At 40.1% G+C, this 25,826-nt stretch overlaps 1 protein-coding gene across 1 annotated transcript in view; it reads left to right on the top strand.

The window, feature by feature from the left end:
- PTPRG (protein tyrosine phosphatase receptor type G) overlaps positions 1–25,826 on the top strand; it is a 395,341-nt gene that overhangs the window by 187,008 nt on the left and 182,507 nt on the right. Inside the window, exon 3 of the mRNA XM_050312873.1 lies at positions 22,525–22,704. Coding sequence (XP_050168830.1) covers positions 22,525–22,704 — 180 coding nt within the window. The remainder of the gene's footprint in view (positions 1–22,524; positions 22,705–25,826) is intronic.

Raw genomic sequence — 25,826 nt, 5'->3', positions numbered from 1 at the left:
AATCCAACCACGGGCAGTGGCACAGTAACTAATGGAATAGTCAAGTTGTCAATACTGTTGTCTTATGCTGAAAAACTTATTTGCAACTTAATTAGGAGATTCTTACTGGAAGAATGTTATTTAAAAATTGAAACTCTATGAAAATGTTTTGGTAATTGTCAAGATAAGAATTTGCTTTGCTGCAAGCAAATGTTTGTAAAACATTTCTGAAAAAGATTTGCAAAACCTTAATTAGCAGGTTGTTTCAACCTTATCTTATTCCATACCAGGAGGGACAGTTTCACAGACATCTTGTGGGTGTTATTTTGTTGTGATTTGTTTGTTTTAAGTGCTACATATTGCCTCTATTTTTTTTTGTTCTCCTTGCTGAAAAATATTAAACTGAATGTTAAGAATAACACACGAGCTGCTCATTTCACAAAACTCTGGCTGAAAAAGATTCTCAAAAGTGAGCTTATTTCTATTTGTGGATAATACCAATTTTCCTTTGGTATTTGAATATCAAATCTGAAGGAAGCTTAAGGCTTGCTTTCAGCATATTGCTATCTTCTGGGCAGCAAGCTGTTATCAGCACAGGTATTTCCTCTTTAGATCCTCTGGTCTTGTGTGTGCTGTGCAGTCCTTGGAGAGCAAAATGAGGAGTTAGCAGAAAGTTATGTGGTGCCTCTACCATCTGCTCTAATTTTCACTTTTCTGCTTCTTTTGTTTTTCCACCTTCCCCCTCCCCCCTTTTTTTTAATATTTGGGTTTAAAAATGCCAACCAAGAGGAAAAAAGTTCTTAACAGGTAGTTCCAAATATACTGAGAGTTTGCCTTGCTGCTAACTCTGGAGTGTGTGGGGGACAGAGTTCTATATATCATCTCTTCTTTGTCCCTCGTGGATTTCCCTTTTGAGCTGCACATCTTTTTCACTTTGCTGGTGAAATATTTCTTGTAAAGCCATTCACTTAGATTAACAGTCCAGCCCATCCCAGTGTTCACAGGAGGTATTCTGCAGGTTTTATGGCAGTTGAAGATGGTTTGTCTGCTAAAGAGAAGATGCAGGGTAACTGGGTCTCTGTGTATCTCTACCTTTTATCTATTTCCAGGAGCACTGGTAATACAGGCAATATGCAGGAATGCGTATGTGACTGTGAACAGGCTGGGTGGATATCTAAGATTTAAACAATTTTCTAAACATGTGCCAGGCATGAAAGTGAAAACACCAAATTTGCTTGCATCCTTCACAGAGCTGTTAAGAAAACACTTTATCTCTGAAACTGAGAATTAAATGGGTTTGCAGTCTTCTTAGCCCCATTTGGCTTGTGTGATATACGGATGGGTATGGATGTAAAAGAGGCCTATATAATGCATGCATACATGCACAATAGATACACATAAACATTTACAGTGTGCATTAAAATTCTGATTGATTTAGGCTTCAGAGAGAAGCCCTGGCTATGGATTTTTCAATGCTACTCACAGTAGTATTTCTCCTTCGGTGTGGAAGCAAATAGCCACTGTAAAAGCAGACTCCACTGGAATAATTAAAAGCAATTAGGTCAGTATGTTTATAAGTAGTCTAACAAAGTGCCTACTGAAAAATAATCAGTGAAATCATGGTAGTTCTGCAGGGTAACCTGTGAAGAGAATGAATACACAGGGGAGCACCAGTCAGCGAGATGTGCAGTCCTCTAGCACTTAGCAAATCAGCTGACAAAGGGAGCTTTGAAAAGAAAATCAATTTAGGTGAAAAGAATGCATTTATCAGAGCTTGATTAACGATGCAAATATATCACTGGGGAAACAAAGGTTTTCACACAGCTGTTTCAAAGCTGTGGTCATCATCAGGACTGTTGTGTGTGCAGGTGTCTGTGTGCTGGGTGTTCTGTGGTACTGGACGTGCACAGAGTTCATCTGCAGTTGCCTGTCCGGGTTTGTGGACCCTCGAGAATCCATGTTTTTGTTTGGTTTTTTTGGTTTGTTTTGTTTGTTGTTTTTTTTTTTTAAGGAGTCCTTGAATGGTATCTAAGAAAAGAAAACCGATTATCAATAGGTTTAAATCCGCAGTTACTGAGCTCTGCACTCCCTTGGGAGTCATTTTTCAGTGTACAACTCAAAAAGGCTGAAAACCCCCAGCCTTCCAGGCTTTGCAGCAGTAGGAAAATTAGTAGCTGCAGGATTAAGCACATGGCCCATGTAAGAGCTCCTGTGTATGTTTGCATCCTTTTTTCAGTACCTCATTAGTCTTCAAAGTGTGGTGGGGTTTTTTTGTTTGTTTCTTTTTTCTAAAACCTGGTTCTCGAGAGTTTTGTGACCCCAAGAGTTTTCTATTGTAGCAATAAAATGATGCTCTTTTTTGTTTCATGAGAAATAAATGTTAAATAAATTGAATTTTAATGTTTACTATGGTCCCAAAGGAAGATAAAACCATTAGCTAATGACCATAATGATGAACAGATTTTATTTAAATTTGGAATAATATTTGATCTGCTGTGCTATTAATGGTGATTCTGTTAGAGAAACCCTATATAAATATGAAGAAATAAGTGTGATTAATGCAAGCAATATGAAGTTGAAAGCAGTGTAAATAATCTGTTTGGACTGGAAGTTTAGATGCTGAGTATAGCTAGAGAAGCTTCTTACTTTGTAAAAACAGAATTGCAAATAACCCTACAGTTTTCTGTTTCTTTGGAATATTATTCCCTTAAGTTTACCTGAGCAATAGAAAGGGATTAGTAATCATCATAGAATGATCTTCCAGGATTTAATATCCATGGTTCTGTACATTAGAGGAGTTTTTTTTTTCATTGAAGGGATTGAAAATTCTGCGTTAAAAATATTTTAATGATGTTTAAGATATTTATATTTATGCTTTTTCATATATCATCTCAGAGGAAATCTTCAATGTTTTGTTTTCTTAAAAAATTTTTAATTGGTAAAAGTATATGCAAGTTTAAAAAAAAAACCAAAACACATACATACAAAAGACCAAAAACAAAAAACAAAACAAACAAAAAACAAAAACAAAAATAAAAAAGAGGGGAAAAAAAAAAAAAGCCAACTAGTTGTGTGGTGTCAGTTACCAAAAAACCTCTCAGATCTAGGCTTGGTGCTCTGGCATTTAGAAAACCCTGACCCGGTCCTTTGGGTTTGGAATGCCAGAATTCTGGCATTCTGATGTCACCTGCTCGCACTGAACAAGGATTTGCAAAAGCCCCTCTGTGCCGTTACAATCTCATTTAAATCTTTTTGCGTGCTTGGGGCTGGCTGCAGCTCCATCACTGTTGTGGGCTTCCCCTGTGCTGCTGAGGGAGCGAGAACAAGGAACCTGGGTCGTAGGGGCCTTCCAGGGTCCTGGCTAACATCTGGAATTGCACATGGAAGGAAATTGCAAGCCCTTAGAGGCTCTGGAGAACAGATGGAGCATGTTTCCCATAGTTAAAGGGGTATCATTATCTTGAAATACAATCAAATTAAATAAAAACGGGCCTAAAAGTCTTTCATTGTTTCTAACCTTGGCTGTCCCGCCGCTATTTGTTTTACAGTCATGATTTATGAGAGAACGAGGGGATACATATATCACGAAATTGGTTGTACTTCATGTGGGTGCTATTGATCACAGCCAGATGCTGATGATAAATCCAAAGAAATTTTCCTTTTATCCTTTTTAACATTAGTGAACTTGGACATTGTTTGGGACAGGACTGGTTAGGGGCATGCTGTTAGAGCTTTATGTCCTTGTAACGTGTGAAGGAAGCTCTGGGCTCCTGGTGGAGAGAGGTGGAGACCCGAGAGTTGAGTCTGTGGAGCTTTACCAACGTCTTTGCAAGTCTGCAAGGGAGAAAGGACCTGTGCCTGCCATTTGCCATGCAGACTCCAAAGCAGGAGGCTGTTCATCACTTGAAGGCATGTTGTGCCATGTGAATCTGGCAAAAAAGCACCATTAGCATGGAAATGATGGATCCCTTCATCCTTAACTTTCGTGGAGCTGCTTAAGGGAGCATTTCAGGGGGAAGCCTTTCCTGGTTCAGCGCTTGCACTAAGATTTAATTTGTCTATTTATTAAGAAGCCACCTTTTAAGTGACTCTGAATACCCCAGTCGTTGGTAATCCGCTATAATGTCACAAACTGTCCTAGAACATCAGCTCTCCTACAGGCACTGGGGATCCCTGTGGGATCTTTGTTGGATGGGCAGCCTCAAGAGCAGAGATCCTGCTTTTCTGTAAATGTTTGCATGCGTAACCTGGCAAAGAAAGCTCAGGACGTTCAGCTGTAAGGACTAGTGGTGTTAAAATTGAATTAAAATATTGTCATACAGATTGGAGTGGAAAAACACACAGTCAGATCTGTAATGTCTTCTCTTTACTGTGCACATTGAATAATAATTATTTTATGAAGAGAGTACTTGGTAAATATTTATGAACAAAACAGGCAAACAGTGAAACCACAGGAAATAAATAACTATAATATCGAAGTCCTGTTTCAGAGTAACCTCCATTTGCATTCTTTGCTATAATCAATACTTCTTTTTTTCCTTTCACAAGGAGTTATACAGTTCCCAGTGTTCAGTTCCAGTGGGATGACACTGGATATGTTCTGGCTAAATTTTGGTTTAGTATTAAGGTATTCTTCTCATTCCATGTGCAAAAGTAAATAATCTCTAAATATAGATCTTTTTTTGGTATAGTAATTACTACTTCTTCACCAACTATAAGAGCAATTAAGACTCAACTAATGAGGAGTTTTTTACACTATAGTTATTCTGCTCTATCTTAATAACACTTATCTCATTAAATAGCTTTCTTCCTTTGGAAAAGAAATGTCTAAATTCATTACACATTTTACAGCTACTGGTCAGAAGAGGTTAATCCTTTTATCTTTTAAGGCAATTTTAGTTTCTGTTCTCAGGTGCATCTGGTTCTGTTTATGTTTTTTGCCCTCTTTAATTTGGCTTCTCCAACCACCTTAGAACAAAAACTTGCTTTACCTGCAAGGCTGGAGAAGGGACTTTCATCTGAAACCGTGGTATTAATGCCAGGTAAGGGACATGTCCTGCTCTGGGGGCAGATGCCTATAAAGTGTGAATTTCATTCTTTGTCCTTTTTTTCTAACAAATTTTGAGAACTGGCTTTCTAGAAAGTTGTGCTTTTGGCAGTCTTTTTTTTAACATTCCTTTTTCTAATAATTTAAATGACCATATTTCGAAACAACTGAAGCAGTCGCTACCAAACTAGAAAGGGGCCCTGCATTGTGTGGTTCAGTGGGGAGCCACTTGGAATGGAAATGGCCCAAAGGGGTAGGGCAGCACTGCCAGGTCTGGGAGTTTTATTGTTAGTCTCACAATATTTGGTGTTTTTCTTTAAGCCACAGCTGCTGGAGTCTTCTGATGAGAGGAAAATTCATCAGCTTCCATGTAAAAAAGCAGCAGTGGTTATGGGAGAGGAACTTGAAAGTCTGTCCCAAGTATTTCTGACTGAGGAAAAAAAGTCACATAAAGAGACCCCCAGAACACTTTGGTCATATTTTTATAATAAAATATCATACTTTGGCAATGAAATGCATAGTAGGACTGGGGATGCTGTAAATTGAGAGATAAGCTGTCTGAGGTGATGCCTTTCTCTTCCCAATGTACCTCTTGCTGCAGCCCCTGTGCAGGAGCTCTGTGTGACATATGGACTGGGGGAAAAGCCTCTACAGAGGTAGTTTTAACACAGGATATATTTTCTTCTTTTTTTTCTTTTTTTTTTTTTTTAATTTTTTTTAATTTAAGGCACAAACACATTTCCTCAAATGGGTTGAGAAGAAGTAATCCTAATGCTTTATTGAACCATGTAGCCACAATTGCAGTCAGGGCTAAATCAAGGTATAGATATGAAAGAAAGTAAATCCAATAGTTACTTAGTTTTTCCTTTAAAAATGCTTAACAGTTTAGAGCTGAATTTGTAGAAGCATCATTAAATAAACTCTGACTGTGGCATGTTTGCTTTAGGACCTTGTTTAGCAAAGCGCTTAAGTAAATGCATAATGTGGAGTCCATGAGTGATATTTTATCTGTGCAATGGATAGAGCACACAAGTGAGTGCTCAGTGTCCAAGATATGAGGAGCCCTTGAACTGGAACTAGTAACACAATTAAAGTTAAACATTTGCTGAAAAGACGCTGGATTATTCAGTTATTTAAAGTAAAGCACGTGCTTAAGTACTTGGCTGAATCAGATCCTATAAAAAGAAATGTTCACAAAAACATGGGAATGCTGAAAATGGAAACTAATCTCCAGCTAACTGATACTGTGTCACAACACGGGCGAGCTAAAGCTGGGCACGAGAGCGCTGTCGGCTGCGTTAGCGCCGCGCATCCCACAGCGCAGCTCTGGGCTGTGGGCTGTGCTCAGGAGTGTTTGTGCTGGCTGCCCGGGGTGAGTGAAACTCAAGTCTATTCTAGGGTGATAAACCCACTGCTTAGTTTGCAAGTCATCACACCGGGAGCAGTATGCTGCATGATATGCATGCTGTAAAAATGCAAGGCTTCTCTGAGCCGCTTAATCGGGGCATAAACTGGAGCTGTGAGGTAAACTCTGGGGGCTGAGTGTGAGTAAAGATCAATAAGATGTGTCTCAGTAACTCTTAAATTAATAAACTTCTACTACTGATTTACTAGCTTCTCTGTGTTAGTGGAAATATGAGTGGTTATATCCAAAATTTGCTTCAGAGTAAGCCCTGCTTTTTTAACTGATGTGGAAACCTGACAAGACCAATAGGACCAGAAGCAAAAGTGAGCTGATAGTCACTGATAGTTAAAAAGAGACATTAAAAAAAAAATATTGGTACAACCAGTCTCACGAAATCTTACTATTTGTATGAGCTTTCATCCCTCTAGAAATTAATCTCCACCCAAAGGTGTGCACTGAGTTGTGTTCCTAAGAGCAGGTACTTTTGTACAGTGCACATCACAACCGAGGAAGAAACAGGAGTGCTATATGTACATCTAAAACAGTCATTTAAAAAGGACCTGGAAAACATCAAAATAAATACTATTTTACCTAAAAAACCCCTATCACCTCCTTTATTGCTAGATAGTATGGAGTGTATAGGTGTCCCCTCCAGTCTGAGATAAATAGCAGTCTGTGGGTTTTCACCCTTTTGCTTATACAGGCAATGGAAGTGGCTCTGAGCCGAGCACTGAAGGGTGGTTGGCCCTTGGATGCCTGTGTGGATCATGTGTATTAGCCCAGCTCTTGGTATTGATGAGTTAGGTTTCTTTTGTTATTTCCCCTGGCATTAGATTGTTTCGTGTTTGTCAATAAAGCCAGGTACTCTGGAGTATTGCCAGGATCAGTTGCTCAAAGTAATGAGACTGACCAAAACAAATCAGGGGAGATTGGAAAAAAAAACCACAAAAAACCAAATTAAGGTTCTTGTTTGCCTTCTGGTTCCTGGACCTTTCTTTTTTCACCTTTTTTTTTTTTTTTTCAAACCACAGAGCCTGGAAAGTTTCTAGTTTAAAATGCTGGACGTAAGTCCTTCTCATGAGACCAAGACTGTGGTCTCTCAAGACTGCAGTCAGTCAAGTCCATCAACTATGGCTTTAATAAAGTCATTAAATTACTCCATAATCAGGAAGGCTGTGTTTAATTATGTGTTTTGGTCCATGTTCTCAAACACACTTCTGCGATTACCTTCAAATACTCAGAATACTCCAAGTCATTCCTATACTTTTGTGCTGGCAAGAAATTCCAGTCATGTATTGAAATCTGTTTTGTAGTTTACTTTGAGCAAAATAAAACCAGAAAGTCAGTCTGCTCCTCAAAAGACTCCTGGCTTTAGTGTAAGATCTTAGATAACACAGGAATACAGACAAGTGCATCAGTGCAGTGGGATGACATTGCTTAGCATAGTAGGAATTGATCTTGTCCCCACAGTGAGCCAACTGGCATCTGGATTCTTGTAGGTGAAACTATTAAGGGTTGACCTAAAGGAAAAAAATAACTTTTCTGAATATTTGTATGTGGTGCTTAGGTTGGATCTGTTTGTCTGTTTCCCTCCTCCACTGCTTTTTGGATGCTGCAAGTCCATTGAAAAGTTCCATCAGATCTGAAAGAAGAAATCTTGGCTTTTGGAGGATATCTGTGATTTAGGAAAGACAGTATTCCTTTACACATCTCTCATCCAAGGAATATGCTCTAAGTAAGGCAGTGGGGGGTTCTGCTTTGGGTCTGTTCAGTGTTCTCACTGAATCTCCAGCCTAACTGATTTCCTCACTGAATGATAGGTCTGGGCAGTGTGTGACCTTCCCTCAGGAGAAAAATTGTCCAGCCCCACTGCATTCACTGATCAAGACTCTTTGCAAATGTCTGGATGAGTCCCTTGAGAAGTCTGCATCCTCCATCAAGGGAAAATCCTATCTCCTGAAAATCACTTGCAATCTGCCACTGGAAGGTAAATACTGAGCTGGCATTAGAAGTAACCTGCAGGTTGAAACTTGGAGAGCAAATGAACATGGAAATAATCTTTAAAGAAAAACAAAACAAAAAACCTGCAGCACAACGGTTACTCAAGATTTGATTTCTTCTGCACTCAATACCGTTCTGAACAAGGTGAAAACTGTTTTTAAGGCTCTGAGAGGTGACTTTATGAAGTGTAATGACTCATGGCTGTCAGGTCTATATGTGTTATCCAACTGTTTCTTCTGGCAAGAAAACCTGTTACTTTGTACTGATGCTGTAAGCGTGGAAAACCAAACAAAACCTGAGATGCCTTCCCGTGGGATAGAGCAGGTTTCAACAGTCTTCTAGAAATATTACAAGGGTTTCCTTGATTAAGTGAACTGTTTACAGACCTGAGTAACTATCAAGGATGCCCATGGTTAAGTGAGACAGCTAATTTTTGATGAAAATCAGAAATAACAAAATCTGGTTTCTATTGCATGCATTAATATGCTGGTTAAGCAACTGGAAATACTGTTTAAGGAACATCTAGTTTGTAAATGAATAAGGATTTCAGGCCTGGAGTAGAAAATCTGTACAAACCATGCAGTGAAGGCTGCTCTGTTGGAGTGTGTGGTTCTGCTTAACAGGTGAACTGAAAATGATGGGTATGACAGGAGCTATATTTAAATGAGCCGAGTTGAAAGCAGTGCAAGATTAGAGGCAAATGACATACACAAATCACAGCAGATTCTGTCCTCTGCAGATCTATTCCTTTTGTCACAAGCTAAAATTGCTGTGATGGAACACGAGGAACACTTCTGTGACTGAATGAATTGAAACAACAGTCTGAGTTTGGCAAAGGTATGTGCCTTGTGGCACATGAAGGAGAAAGAAACAAATGTCTTCTGGACAAAACTGGGCAAAATAACAGTTTTGTTTTCTAGGACTTTAGAAGGATTTTTCCTTATGTCAAATGAAACATCAAGGTCACAATTTTCTGTGTTTTAGGTTAACACAGTCATGGAATTTGTGAACAAGAATTTACCATGAAAGGTCAAAGTTAGAATGAATAATACTGTGAAGGGGTCTTTACCCAGCCAAGTTCCTGCTCTTATTCAGGTGGTTTTGCATATATTGTGGAGTTTTGGCTACATTTGGTTTAAAGGAAGGACAGGACACTGTAGAGAAAGTGATGCTGTTTTGTATGGCACTACAGCCGGACTGCACCAGAGTGGTGTGAGGATCACATGCTACCTGGTCTTTGGTACTGGAAAAATATTATGGGGATTAAAGTCATCATTTAGGGTGTGGTCAGATCAGAGGAACCCCCCACAAGGCTCTGATATCTTTATATTCTCAGGAGAAAGTCCTGGTGCTATCAAAGTCATTGCTAGTCTTGTCACTTCAGTGGGCTCAACCCAGTATCCCCTCCCTGCTTCTGTGCTGTCACCATCTCTTTGTACCTTAACCTTTCATCCTATGGACAGATAAAAACAGTAGTAACTTTAGTTTTATTTCTTGACATTACTGAGATGACTTGAATATTTCAAGTCATGTTCCTGGGTGGAGTCTTTAGAGTGGGGCATACAATAAATTCCATGCTTTTTATTTAGGGAGTTTTCACTGTCATTGAACTCTAGACTTAAAAGCATTCTATGCTTTAAATAGCAAATTACTTTTTTTTTTTTTTAATTTGATATAAAAGTCAAAATGCATTGTTATTCTCTACTTTCAGACACCAGAAATCTCAGCAATTCTTCATTGAAGTGAATCTCCTCTTTGCTTTGTTTTTTTCCCCCGTTTTCTTCTATACCATATGGATCCCATGTCTGTCCTTGTTACGTCAGACTTTCACAAGGGCCACTCAGGTTGATCTCCATGCTTATCCTTTCAGTGAACATCTACTACTTGCCAGTTTTTCCCATTAAAGAAACTTCCTATATGTTGAGAAAAAGTGGTTTAAATTACATATTTTTTGTTACCTCTCAAGAAGCTCCTGTTGGTACGGGCAGTTAGCATTGTATCGGAAAGAGATGCATTTTTCCTCAGTAGAGCTCTGTTATGAAGTTCATTTGACTGAAAATATTTTGCATGCTTAACTACCTGCTGGTGAATTTTTCTATGCCAAGTAATGTGTCAGGAGCTAGCGGAGCATAGTAAGTTAATTACTTGTGTGCATACTGTGAAGGAAAAGCAAACAGCAAGGCACCGGTGATACGAAGAATGAGACTTCATTTCAGTCACCAGAGATTGTGTTGTTAATGAATCCGCTCAATCAGCAGGGAATTGGTAATGTAGATAAGCTCAGGTATGGCTGTGTACTGATAGGAAGATTAGTCCCTCAACCAAAACATTGGTTTTAGTGAGGGTTTGATAATATTGAATAGTTTTTCAAAAGCACCGGTGAGATAGAATAACAGCCTGAATAATTATGGCTGTCTTGAAAAGACATGATGATGATGATGATCTTCTAATGTGCTCTGCAGACACCATATAAATCCAATATCTTACAGATTTCACAGTTAAATGATACACTCCAGATTCCATTTTATGCTATGTGTCACTGTGGGCTGCCCAAACGCTGCTGTGACTGAACAGCGCAGGGAAGTGTTCAGAGCTGGCTGCTGCCGCCTTCACACCAGGCAGGGAGGAGTGGGGGAGTGCAGTGTGACAGCACCTGCCTTGCTCCAGAGCATCCGTGATGGCAGTTCGGGAAGATGCTCCCATGGGAGGCAGTGGGCAGCTGTGTGAGCTGCAGGCAGTGAGGTGAAGGGACATTGCCCTGGGGAAAATTCATCCTAGGAACAGCTGCATTCCAAAGCCTGCAAGCTGCAGTCTGGGGTGATCTTCCCTAAACAGAAATGTTCATGCAGTGCTGGAGGAAAGGACATTTATCCCATCTGGTTTTTTTTTGGTTAGTGGGTTTTTTTGTTTTGTATTTGTTTGTTTTGTGTGTTGTTTTGGTGTGTTTTTTTGTTTGTTTGTTTAACTCTGTGTTCGAATGTGCACCACAGGTACTTGTGGGAGTGAATCTCCTGCAGTGCTCACCCTGGCTCCATCCATCACAGCAGCACTTTGCTGCCAGCTCTCTGCAGCAGCTGGTTTTCCCCACAGCAGCTGCTCAGGTGTTTGTGTGCAGGTTCCCTGCCACAGGGTAGTGCTGGCAGGAGGAAAGGGGCTCTGCCTGTCCTGACTGGGCAGGGCTGTGGGGCTGAAGGGGGCTGCTGCCAGTGCCCTCCTCCAGCACTGACAGGCTACTACCTATTCTGGACAGAATGGGTACAATGGGATAAGATTCATCTTAGGAACATTAGATCCTTTCTGTGACTTTGGTTTGTTTCTTTATTTGTGGGGTTTTTTGTGTGTTTGTTTGTTTTTTCCTAACTCTGGACTTTCCTAATTGGAAAACTAAAACTGGTTCTGAACAGCTTAAGCTGTTTAGCATAACATACTGGAAATGACAGATACAGAACAAAAATGAGAAAACTGGTTGTAAATGGTCTCTGTCAGCAACAGAAGCAGTGCCTTCTGATGGAGTACCTCAGACTGGACACAATGGCTGCTTATTGTCTTCCTATTCATTCCTCTTGAATTAATGGTAGAAACATAGACTGAATGTTAATAGAAGTTGAGGCCAGGGTTCACGATGTGTCGTTAAGTAAAAGCTGGCAATCTCCCAGAAAGTCTCCCAGGAGCTATTTTACTGGTGCATATTAGAGAAAGGGACAGCTGGATTGAGAAGGCTCTTGGAACAGGGATGACATTAGGAACTTAGTTTGGTAAAAGTCGATTTTCACCTAAAAAGGCAGTATCATGGCAAAACCAATCACTCATCACACCTTTTGCAAGGTGTGATGAGTGATTTTTGAGGACTGCAGTGTTGTCTGTGAGATTATTAAATGGTAGGGTCCTACTCTGGTGGCTGTCTCTGGTCAGCTTGGGATCAACAAGGGGTTTTGAAAAGCTGAAGGTGACGTGTTTCAGCAACAGATAATTTTATCTTCCTGGTTTTATTTTTTAATCCACTCTCTGCTTAGGACACTTCTGGTTTTTGTAAATGTTAAACCTGACCCAAAGCAACAAGTGAAAATCATTTTTGTAGCAGGTTCCTTCTGAAATCATGAGTACTTTCACTCTACCAGTGCCTCTGGATAGGCTTTATTGATATCAGCCCTCCCTCCCTTTATTCCCTTTCTATATTGCTCTGTACTCTCTGTGGGTGTTTTATTAACTTGCATCCTGCAAAAATTCAATAAAAATATACAATTTTTTCCTGTCTTTGGTCCTCCTTTTTTTTTTTTTTCATGCTGTCTTTCAGAGACAGAGCTCTGGGAAAGGCTTCTTTGGTTAGTTATGAGGAACAGATGGGAATCAAGAAAAGGTACTTTCTGTTCCGTACCCACCCAAATTGGAGGTAATTAAGTTACAGTGAGGCATCATTTACGTTAGCAGTTTCTTTGGTGAGATCAAGGCTATTAAGGGTACATGTGAGAAGTAGTAGGATTCAAGTCTGTGGTGCTTTGAGAAATAATTGGAATTGTGTTTTTTCTAAATGCATTTGCAGCCAGCCTGGGAGTAAGGTCTCCAGTGGGACAGTTGAGTCTCGCACAGCTTTTTATCTCTATAGCTCTCCTCAAGTTTTGAGCCATCCTTGCAGGTGCTCTGATGAGACAGTTGAACTTCTCCCTTTTATAGAGAAGGGAGTGAAATGGAAAGTGTAGCTCCTGGTGGTAGGAAGGAGACAGAGAAGCAAGATGGGAATTCGAGATTTCCTGACGTAAATGCCATGACTTATTACTGTCACTGTTGTTCAGTGTTCATCTCTGAGGCGCTGGGCAGGTTCAGCAGCACAGAAGCTCTGATGCTTCAGCAGCGTCCCAGTTAAGCCCTCAAAAAACCCCTGATCTCTGGTTTAAAACCATAAAAGGGTTCCTGAGCCCATCATGCCTTTTCTTGCAGGTTTTCTTCTTGCCTCAGTCCTCAAGCAGCCTGAGGTCTCTCTCTCACAGTTTTAGTTCAAATCCTCCCAGGCTGTTGCCCAGTTTCAGCTCTGAGTCCTGTGGGGACTGTCAGCAGCACTGTGGGATTAAGGGCACAGGCACAAAGCAGCAAGCTGCCTGCTTGTCCCCCTTGCTTTCGCCTGCTTTGGATGTTGGCAAGGGATGTTGTAACTTAGCACCAAGCCATGTTCAGATCCTATTCCTTCCTTTTCTATGAACAAAGTCTCCTTGAAGCCCCCCAAGCCTCTGTCTACATCCAACAACTCTTGGTGGGAAAGTTTTCTGTCTAGTTTCTTCCTCTTGTTTGCTCAGTTTTATTTTCTCAGAGCTTTACTCATGCTGTGCTTTCTCCTTGGAGTAGCCCAGATGGAACCACAGTTTACATCAGCGTTACATGAGCCTGTGCTTTCTCATATGCTTAACTCTGTGAAATACCAGACTAATTTCTTCTTTTATCTTTGCTCTCTGAAAGAATTGGCATTTATTTTCTGTCTTATGGGAAGGTTGATCACCTTTCTGGTGTGTTAATGCCATCTCTGGAAGATGGCTTTGGAGAAGAGAGCATGAAGCATGGTGTTGCAGAGAAGGGAGGGTTAGCCCAGGGGGCTGCATCTGTTCAAATCTGAGATGCTTTGAGTTGGGTTGTTTGTCTTACATTGTTAGGCTGTAAGCTTTTTGAGGCAGGAGCTGTTTGCTGCTCTGCACGGGGAAGAATGGAGCCCCTCTTCCTTCTGCTGTAATAGGGCACTACAGCAAAAGAAGTATTCCTACTGTCAAGGTCCATCATTATACAACCTATAAAGGAAAAGAGGATAGTGGAAGAGAGAGACCGTTCCACAGAGAAAGTTGTCCTGGATGTGACCTGTCCAAGACACTCGTGCCCTGTCTGAGGCACGATTACTGGAATATATGTCTTCCTCCCACTAACACAAAGTGCTGTCACTGAGCTACTGCATTGATTCATAATACATCTTCATTCTGTAATTTCCATTAGGATTTATACTTTTTAAAATTATGTTTAGGAAAAAAAAAATCTATTTTTATGTCTGTCTCTAGCCTTCATTGGGCTTTACTTAACTAGTATAGGAATAGAAGACAGTTAATTTACAGTGTCTTCATATAAATTAATCTCCTGTTTTTTCCTTATATTGCAAGTTATCACCTCGTTTATTATATGCAGCTCAGGGTGAGCAGTTTTAAAAAGGCCTCTGACAGTTATAAAATGAATGGTGTGAGATGTCAGATACATTTATTAAAAACGTAGAAAATTATAAAAAACAGAGGATGTAGATATACATTGTCTCAGTCACTTGCCACCAGCAGGCACCTTCAATACCACAATTTATCCTCCCACTCAGTGAGTTCTGCATGATAATTTCATTGATATTGTTGTGCTCTGTTCTCAATATAAATAGTTTTGAAATACTAGTTATAAAACTCAACAGGTCATTAGGCAAGTCTATCAAGAGTTTATTGTGTGAGACACCCCTTAAAAAGCCCCAAACTATCTTGCCAGCACAGCTAAACTTAGTACCATTTTCACTTTTGTATGGTGGTAAAATATTCAGCTCACAAATGCTAAAACTTGAAATGTTTATGGAAAAAGCTTGTTTTAGTAATTACACTTACTCCACTTTATTGTGAGCTTCCTGCAACATTAGTCTTAAGGTCCTGGTGTTTCCTGATGTTGGATATTTATCATACACTTGTGCCTCTGGCAGGTTGACAGGTACAGTGGGAACTTCATACAAGATTCATGGCAGCTTCATACTTTTTTGAGGAACAAAATTATGATGCAGAAAGTCTGTAGATGTGCATGTGGGGGTATGTATTAAAAAAACACTGTGTCTGTGACTGTGTGATACAGATATTCATGTAGAACTGTAAGGAAATACAAAGGTCTTGAAAACATGCATTAAAAACTTTGCCAAAGGTAATTGAAGGTGAGGAAGTTTAGTTAAAGAATCCAGCAATAAGTGTAGCATCTGTGGATATGAAAGTTTAAGGAGAGCATGCCTATCACTCTGTCTTTCGGTTTAAAAGCTGCAGACATTATAGGATGGTTTATATTTAGCAGCGTGATTTAAAGCCTTTCTTTGCATCTGCCACATTCTGGCAGGGTGACAGTATCCCTGACACAATCAGTTCTGAAGATCAGCTTTCCTTCCACAGCCCCATGGCTGTGTGGTTCTGTGGGTGTGGTGGCATCGGTGCTTCTGGTGCCGCTGCTCGTGGTTGCTCATAGGTTATCTAAACCCAAACCCTTTTTGTTCTGTCTTCCTGTACTTTATGTTTGTTCCAGCAAGTGTTGGCTAAGATATCCCTTATCAGAGATTGTACCTGGGGAGAATTTCTTTCAGATTTTTTGAGTTTTCAAAAAACTATCCTTGGCTGTTTGCGACTCTGCCATGCCTTGCACGCACCTCTCAGACTGGATGATGCCTAGACCTGTTTGGGTGTCAGCAAGCTCTTCAGGATCCTGCTCTTGCAATTCAGTCTCATTTTTCAAGCAGTAATTGGAATTTTCTGCAAGCACGAGTGTCTCATGTTAAACAGAGTGATGACAGAGAATAATAAAATGAAAAGCCCTTTTCCCTCAGGGCAGGAAATTTTTGTTCAAAACAACACTGTGAACTCTTAACTACAGGCTCTCCTTCTCCATCCCTTTGATTTTGGTATGCCATCATTTTAGAGCAAGACAGTATAATTTCAGCAACTTTTCCCCCTAATATAATAATTCAACAACCTGGTTGCTTTCTCTGCAATGGGAAGACCCCTGAAAAATACCACTGATTTTTATCAAGGCTTTAAGGGATTTTTATGCCTTTACCTCTGCAGCCCTATGCTAAATCACTCAGCAAGAGATATGTCATTCAAATCATTCTTTTTGGCCTTATATCTAAATGCAGTCTTTAGGCTTCATCCTACAGGATTCACTTTATTTCTTCTTCCCAGGAGGGGACTGGAGGTGAGAAGAGAGGGTAAAGGGAGGCTGATCTTTCAGCCAGTCTGGATCTGCTGTACGTGCCTTGCCTCCTGTCACTACTCACGTGGCTTAAACACCTTCTCTAGTGCTTTCCTGGACTTACTGATACAGCTCCTTTTTAAATGGCAAAAAGTGATGATGAGATCTTATGGCATCAAGTAGCAGTTTCAGGTTTTTTGTTCCTAGATAACAGAGAGAAGCCCCAGAGGCTGAGGTTTCTGTAGGATCTTAAAATGCATTCAGTTCCATAGTGAATTTTACTGATATTTGTTTGTTTAAAGCAATCTTTTCCTGTTAGAAAATCCAGCCTGCTATTGAAGTTCATTGCTTTGTAGCTAAGCAAGGGCACTGCTTCCTTGCTCTTTCTCAGTGGGAAAAAAAGGAACCAGTTTTGTTTACTGGTGGTGGCATTTCTTTTCGGTGTTTCTTGAGATTTGTCTCATGACGGAGCAGTTCAAGTGTGACAGAAATTCAGAGCTATAGTGCTGCTCAGCTAAATGCTGAGATGGTTGGGCAGGCCATAGCTGCCAGTTTGTGCAAAGGAGAGAATTCCTGTTTCTCCAGAGCCTATAAGACTTGCAGAGGTTCTTACCTGCTGTGGTCCTTTAAGTATTTAAGCTGCATCAGAGGTGTCCCTATTGGCTTTCAAGTGAGATTTGGCTTTTAAGCTCTTGAATTCTTTCTGTTTTTTGTTTCTTGTGCTGTAAGCAGGAAGGCAGGCTGTGGGAGAGATGCTAGAGGTAGCTTGCTTGGCTGGCATCACTAACATGCTTGAGCAAACACTACTGGCATCCAAGCAGATACCAAGACACTGCTTAGCAGGTCTTTAGCCCTATTTTGGGTGAGCTGGTCTCACACCCTTCCAGCCCAGCGAGAAAGGAGCTTCTGGTACTTTATATGAACCAGGGACATGCTGCCTCTAGTATGGATCATGTCTGTGTACAAGGATAACTTCTGTCTGCATAACTTCTGTGGGGCAGTGAGAGAAAATTAGGACTGGAGAGGGATCAGGGATAAAAGCCGTTCTGCAGCATCCTTTTCCTTACAGCTCTTGTAAATACCTACCTTGCACATATAATCATGGATGGATTTTCTCCCATATTAAGATGATGGGATAGGATGTCCCTGTGAAGTGACCAAGCTAATTTGCTTTAATTACAGAGGTGAGGGGTTTTGGTTGCTTTGCAATCATTACTACCATTTTCATTCAAAAATGAGAATTTAAGAAGCATTAAATAGAGACAAAGATTTACCTGAGATAATCTTGTTGAAAAAACCCCAAACTTAAACAAAGGAAAAAAACAAACAAACAAAAACACCTAGAAGAACAAATAATAGAAAACTTCTGAACTGTAAACCCCTAAACTAGCTTTTTTCATGTCATATCTTGGATTCAGAGTCAGACTTTTGTGAAAACATTGAAAACAAGTGAAATTTAAAAAATTCAGGTGTTGATATTTCTGTCTCTTTCCCAACTTGTAAGTGAATTATCAAACTCACATTACTCAGGAATTTCCTGGTTTAATTGTCTGTTAATCTCTATTTGGATATTGAGTAAAGGAAAATATGTTACACACCAGTCTGTATCAGAGTAGTTGATCCATTAATTAGAAAATTATGTAAAACCAAGGAAATGCCAGTATTTTTAATAACAGATGTTTTAAACAAAAGATTGTGGGAGAAAAATAATATTTTTTTTAAGTGGAAGTTTTTATACACACTTTAATTAGATTTTGTCAGAATACATTATTTTAATGGTTTTTCATTAATGAAGGCTGCTCATTGCTTTGTACAGTAAAAAGAAGGAAAAAAGTAATCTCGGATTCTATTTAAAGAACAGACAGTGTATTAAAAAACTATTAAAGGTGCTGCAGTAATTGACGGAAAGATTTTGCATGAGAAAAGAATCTAGGAAGCATCAGGTAATTTCAGACAAGGATGGGTGATAATATCTCTGGCCTTAAGTGTTGTTGGAAGCTTTGTATGTCAAACACGGTGGTGTTGCCAAGGCCCCTGACCCCAGCTCTGCTTTCATGCCTTGGAAGCCAGTGGCCCTTTTGTCCCTGATTGGAACTGAGGTGTAAGGTCACCTCAGGCACCAGGCTGCAACCCAAAGGGTGCTGGTGGAGTGTCCAGACTTGGGAGATGGATGGGCTCTGCGGCCCCCTGAGCCCCGAGCACACACAGGGCAGGGTCAGCAGGGCTGTGGGGAGGGGTCCTCTGTCCGTGTACCAGCCCAAGGCAGGAGCAGAGCAAGTGTCCATCTGGCTCTGCAGAGTGGGAAGGGTGCAAAAACACCCTGCAGGGTTGGGAGAGAGAGTGGTCTCCTCTGCAATGCTCAGAGGGGATCACTGAGGCTGAATTCCCTTTCCTTACTGCTTTCCTCAGCCCCCAGCCCTGTCCCATCACTCAGGAGTTCTTCAGTCACCATCTCCTCTTGCTGCCATGAGCTGGGGGGTGAATACATCCCTCCTTCCCCGGTGTGGGCACTTCGTTGTTGGACCCAAGCCTGTGCTTTCCTGGAGGCAGGACACTGACTTCAATACCTGAAAATGCCAAATGTTATCAGTTATTATTCTCTTTCTCTGCTGCTCCTGCGTCAAATACTCCAGCTCCAGGAGCTGGTGTTCCTGGACTGGGGCTGTTTGATGTTTGCCTTTGGTTGCAGGTTGCCCCATTATTTCAGTGGAAATGTGTATTATATACTAGCAGAGGTGAGGGCTCTTACCTTGCTTGAGCTTTTGGAAACCGAATTATTTATTAGACTTAAAAGGCCAACTCAAATTCATTCAAAATTTTATTTGGTTAAAGCCACCATGCTTACTGTTGAAAAATGAAATACAAATAACTCATAAGTTCCTCTGTTTCTGATGGGTAAATGTCACACACAGAATTAGGGGTTTTGTTTTTTTTTTACTGTTTAAGTGAAACAGAGTCTTTATTTAGTGTCATGTTTTTATTTAAAAGCATTTATTTAAAGTTCTAAAAACAAAGAATTCAATAAAGCAAGACAGGTGTAACTGCAAATGATTAATGATATAATTCTCAGTACTTTATAAAGTGTCTAACACTGAAGAGATTTATACAGTGCAGAATGGCAATTGTGCTTTGATGGAAGGAATAGGTAATCAATATCTGCAAGCTTGGAAAAAGTGTTCTATTTCCTCCCCTAATGATATAGGGGTTTTTTGCAAAGCAAGGATGTCTGGAGCATGAGACACTTGGAAGAAGAATTAATTTGAAATCTGCAGTGGAAGATCAGTTTCAATTAAAACTGCACTTGAATGTCCATGGAAAGGAGCAGGCAGTTAGGCCTGAACCTTCTGATAGCTACCAGGGAATAAGCGAGTCCTACTGCACTATTCTTGATTACATTTTATAGGTTGTTGAGCTTTTTTTTTTTTCTTTTTTGGTAGGGGATATAATTTAGTTTGGTTTAAAACTCAAAAGTTTTCTTCTCGCCTCCCCATCCCGCCTTTGCCTTTTCGTGCTCATTGTTAAAGCTGGGATGGCCCCAATTCTGCGCTGCTGGGAATGGAGATGTTGGGGTCGTGGCCTCTATTTCTGTCTAGAGTTGCTGCCATAATAGTGTAGGTCATATTGCATGTAGTAATTTACATATCAAAAACTTCTGAAAGAAATTAATGGCAAACCTTTTCGTCTGTAAAATCCTGTGCTGATTTTAACTAGCAGGTCTTGAACCTCTAAATCGGAGCTTAGCCTTCCGACCGTAATTTGGGATGTCAGGACTTGGAGTCGCAGCACCAGCACTAAGTTGGGGTTTTGAATTGCTGAGAAGGTTTCATTGCATTAGATTTTTTTCTTTAATAATTCAACTCCAGTGTGGAAACATTTTATGCACGGAAACTAATAGTGTTACGTGAAGAAAGCAGATACTGCTAGGCTTTTCTTTGGTAAATTATAGATTTATAAGCAAGTGAAGCTACTGTATTTATAGAAAGAGATTTATTGCTATTAAATTCAAGCAAGTCAAATTAATTTTAAAAAAAGTAGACAATGTTTTTTAAAATGACACAAACCTATACAAGCCTTCAAAGGTCTGTGCAAAACTACATTTCAGCAAGAGTCAGTCCAGGTATCTGAGTCACTTGAGGTTTTACTTCAACATGGTGGTTTGTTTGTTTACCCTTATGGCTTATTTTATTCATTTTGACAAGGAAGTTTTCACTGCAAATAGGTTGAGAGCTGGCTATACTTAAAATAAATAAGTAAATGAAAAATTATGGCAAGATGCACGGAAGGAACCCTACAGTTTCTGTTAAAATAAATCCGCCTACTCAAAAAAAAAAAAAATTCCCATTGACACAGAATACTTAAAAAAGAAGAATTTGAGTGCACAGCTCCTTTTGAATGCACAGCTGAAACCACTGAGATAGCCTCTGTGAGCAGAGTGCTTTTGAAAAGCTCACCCCTTGTTTATAACAAAGCCAAAAAACGAGAGCTGGCAGGTTTGATTATATGTAGTGCTAAACATTTTAAAGCAAATTCCCAAATTTCGTGGGGTAAGATGCAAGGTTATATGAAAAGTAAATCTGAATTTCCAGTTAATTCACTGCAAACCAATTACTAGGAGCATCCTGATTTGAGAAAAATAACAGTATTTCAGCAGAACACTCTTGGTTTCCCCCACATAAGGTTTTTAATAATTCTGTTCTCCATGGTTGTGGTACATTGGGAAATTAACTGGAAGTGGCTTTTGCTGACAATACAAGTTGAACCACGAGATAAATGAAACTGATTTTTAACCTGGGCAGATGATGTAAATGATTTTTAAAGGATGTTGCAGTTTTGACTAATTGTACTTGAAAGTAAAACACTTTCTTGCTGTCACTTGGGTACCAGACAGCATTTGTGCGTGATGAGTATAGCACAAAATCTTGCTATTGATTAAGTGTCCTGCATTAGCTCATGAATGCATTTTGCAACCAGACAGATTAAAACCCAGGGTCCAGAGAAACTGGCCTTCACAACTGCTGGGTTTGGGTAGCACTAATTGAATTTACATGTGCTCCTCACATGCAAGGCTAATAAATGCACATTGATGCATCATTTACTGCTGTCTGCCTATCGAACAGACCTGCTGACTGTGTAGTTCAGAGGTATGATACAGGTGTGACATCAGGGGTCTCAGGAGAGCAGGGTTCAAGTTGGTTTTGGTAGTTGAGCTTTGGGAAATTGTTTCCCTTCTCAGCCATCAATTTCCAGCTGTAAAGCACTTCAAGAACTGTAAGCAACAAGTGCTTTACAAGAACTCTGTGCTGTTATTTCAGGATCTAAGATAATCTCTTAGTCTCTGTTAATACAATTTAAGTTTGGGGACAAAGATCATAAGAAAAATTTGAAATTCATGGGAGATTTTCCTAAGTGTACTGCTGAGTGTTCTAGTGCACCTAGAGCTGGTATGTGATGTGGAGGATAAGGTCTTTGCCTCAAACCTTTTGTTTTTCCATATTATTTTAATTGACTGTTCATCGAAACCAGAAAACTCATGTAAGAATAGCAACAAAAGAAAGTTACAATGTCTTCCTGACAGGAAGTCCTCTTTAGTTCCTCCATCCAGAGTAATTTTCTTTCCTTGTTGTTTTCTTCAAATTTACTAATATACATTTAGTTTAATTCTTTCTTTTTATCTTTTCTGGCTTCAAAACCTCCAAAAGAAATGAGATCATTAATAAAGATCATATTATTTAAGCGGAGCATTGCACAAACACAAGTTAATGGGTAGCTGTGACATTATTTGTCCATTGTGGAAAGGTAAACTGTATAGTAATATATTAAGGCTGAAGCTTTAGGGGAGTTCCCATATCACCATGTTAATTGCTAACACTTGAACAAGAGGAGCTTGAGAATTGCAGGTAGTTTTAGAGAATAGTAATTTTTAAAAAAGGCCATTGTTCCTTAGTGCCAGAGGCAAAGTTGGAGCAAGGCACAAAGCCAATGGATTTCAATCTCCTCATAAGTTTACGTGTCTTAACCTCTTTCACATGTGAGAAGCTGAACTGCAGTGGAGTTACCTGGGGAGTTCCAAGTGCTTCATCCTCACACTTAAGAGTTATCCAGCACTATTGAGCCACTGGAATGTTAATTGGCATTGGTATTTTTTTACCAGGTACCTATGGTCCCGAGCACTGGGTTGCTTCCAGCGAGAAGTGTGGAGGGTCTCACCAGTCTCCTATAGACATCGTAGACCATCTGGCCCACGTTGGAGATGAGTATCAAGAGCTGCAGCTTGATGGTTTTGACAATGAATCTTCGAACAAGACTTGGATGAAAAACACAGGGAAAACGGGTATGTTCTGTTCGTCTCCATAGCCTGCCTGCAGTCAATTAAAAATTCAAGCCATGTTCCACCCTCCTCTTTTTTCATTGTTCTGTTGTTTGGGTTTTGTGGCTCTCTTTTTTTTTTTTTTTTTAATATAATTTTCCAGTAGGAGCCACCTACCTCTGCCTCTGCATTCTGTGCAGAACTACTTCTGCAGATTGATTTTAAGGGGGCTTTTTTTAAGGTTTTTTTTTTGTTGTTTTTGTTCTCAGTATAAACTAATTCTCTTGGTAGTCAGTTGTTCCTCAGAATAAAAGGCAGTGTAAGAGTTTCAAGGTGTAACCTTGAATTATCAGTTTTGGGAGGCTGTAACATCTAATCCAAAAGGCTGCTGAAATTCAGGGCTCTGGGGGGAAGAAAAGGGGAAACCTTAGAAACCGAAAGATTTTAGAGAAGAAAGAGCAATAACTGCTCAGAGTAGAAGGGCCTTATTAATGTGTTTCTGATATGATTATAGCACAGGATTCTTCACTGAACTGAATTCTTTTCTGCTCTGTCTGTTCTGCCTTTTAGAGAAAAAAGAACAGGCATGAGTACTGCTTATTTTTACCAAAACAGTTCACCGAAAGGTCAAGGTTGATTTATATGCAAAGCCACATGCATTTGATTACTCTTTAATTCTAAAAATGTAAAACACAGAAATTATAAGGCCACCCTCTTCATTTGACAAGGTCAAATATTTTTAGGGAATTGGATTAAACCACTAATTAATTCAATTTTATTTATTGGAAGTATATTTTTATCTTTATTAACATCTGACATGCATCTCTATAATGCTTTCTGTACTGTGTCCATAGCCAGAGGTCTGCTAGCAAAACCCAGGGCGTGTACCTGCTCAGGCAGTTTGCAGCATGGCCTGGAATACACCCATGGCTTCCAGGGGATTTTGGATCTGAGCCAGGACCTGGAGTCCAGCAAGTGCTTCAGATCCAGCTCCAGCGGTTCAGGATCTTAGCAGGAGCTGAGAGTTATTGCCCCTCAGATGAAATGGAGTGGCAGGCTGTGATCCTGTTTTCTTTTACTGCAAAGCAAATCCAGTTAACATAAACCACCACCAAGCATAGCTGGGGGTTTTGATGCATTACTGAAGGGGTTTTTTTTCCAGCTTTACTAAGATATGCTCCTGATTGCTTTGAAATCCTGACTTTTTCGCCCTTTGTAGCAACATGAGGTTCAGGCAAGGTTGAATGCTATGGAAATTTGGTGCCTAATTAATCTATTCGTGGTATGAACCTTGCCCTTATGGTCACAGAGGTTGTTTGTGGTAATCAGTAATAAATGTAATTAGAAATACCTTGAAAAAGTGATGATTCTGTTCTTCAGAGAAGGGTGCTAGTGCTATACTGTACATGTATGGACACACTCCAGCACTTCTTGCAGTGAGGGACCCAAAAGTGAACACAGGATTCGAGATGTGGCCTCACCAGCACCAAATACAAGGGGACAGTCACTGCCCTGGTCCTGCTGGCCGCACTATTGCTGATACAAGCCACAACCTTGTTCTGTTGAACTGAAACGTGCCAGCATATTTTCCAGTCTCTACACAGTTGGCAATGAAAGCTGAACCTTCAGTCTTCTCTGCTGGGTGATTTTAGTACTGCTGCTATATTTGATTTCCTCACCCATTGGGGTATGGATTTTTGCTGACAAGTTATTGCTTCTCAGAGCAACAGTAACTGTCACTTTTTTTGGTAACTTATGGCCTTTTACTGGTAACATGAAGACTCTTTTTGCCATGCTGTCAGCCCGGGTTTCTTCTGCTGAGCTCCTGACTCCTCCCTTGTTTTATCGAGTCCCATTCCTTTTCTTGCTTTTCTGACCTTTTAAAGAAAGTTGCCCGGGATTATTTTTTAAGGTGGTAAGTGGTAGAGCAGCAAACCAAGTAGGATGTTTTGGCTTGTGGGTAGAAGATAGAGGCAGGCTGTGCCATAAATTGCAACGCATTTTGGCAGCGGAGTCCTGGAGCAGATGGCCATGTGAGACCTTTGTATTGCAGACTGGCAGAGAGAGTAAACTAAATAACTGCTTAAGCAATGGTGACGGATGTGGAGGGCATTTCTTTGCAATTAATGACTGGTTAAAAGAGACAGGGGTCCCAGGCAAAGCCAAAGGCCCTTAACCTTAAAGCTCATTAACTGGCAGGAAATGTGTTACTTAGGTTATTGTTATTGCTATAGGACCTAGTCTTTTTTTTTTTTTTTTTTTTTAGAATAGAACAATGAGTTATTTTTATGCTCTGAAATGTTGAAAGGTAAAGAGGTTATTGCTGTTTAGATTTGTTCTGCTTTCTTCTGTGTCCCCACCCTTTGCCCCATATCAGGTAAAGGGCAGACAATGTATGGAAAACAGCGTTCCAGTCAGAAAATGGAAATGGATTTGTTAAGCCCCTGTCACGACTAGAAATGCTTTTGTGTACAATTACAATGGCAAAAGCACTAATGTGGGTTTGATTTTGTCACCCTAGTAGCTGACCATAGTATTAAGTGGTAAAGATCGCTTGGAAAGTATGCACACATTTCAAAGTTATGTCTGCATTAGTTGTTTTCATTTGGGTCACATTATAATTAAGTGTCAGCCGGGCCAGAGGTTGATGAGGCTTTTTTAAGCCCAACCTGCCCCATGGAAAAGCACCCATGGGAGCAGTACCTCTGCCAGCATTACACACATATTGCCACTTTGCCCCTTTTTAGGTCATTGGGAACTTTTAAAAACTTCTTCTCTTAAAGAAACTGGCTACCAGAGATGTTTGGGATTTTTTATGTACTTTTCCTATGTGACGTGCATCATCCTGCTCTCATAGAAGTCGTGGTCCTCTGACTCCATCCCTGAACCTGCAAATGGCATCACACAATTGTGGTCCTGGTGGCTCCACACCACTTCCTTTGGTTTTATAATCTCAGTTATGCAATATTTTATATTAATGGGCTTTGGGGGTTGATTCCTTGCACTCTGTAGAAATTCTTGGATAAAAGTAGTGGCTTCCAAAGCCCAGTAAGGTGATGTTTGTTTATTCCAGTCCTGAATACTAGAGGTCACATGAAAGGGAGGGAATACTCCAAATCACTGGCAGTAAGAGGATGCTGCTAATC

This window comes from Myiozetetes cayanensis, unplaced genomic scaffold (assembly GCF_022539395.1).
Source record: "Myiozetetes cayanensis isolate MyiCay16 unplaced genomic scaffold, myiCay2020 scf18, whole genome shotgun sequence".
NCBI classification, from domain to species: domain Eukaryota; kingdom Metazoa; phylum Chordata; class Aves; order Passeriformes; family Tyrannidae; genus Myiozetetes; species Myiozetetes cayanensis.
The sequence above is the reverse complement of the archived record's forward strand: the minus strand, read 5'-3'. Positions and strand labels throughout refer to the sequence as shown.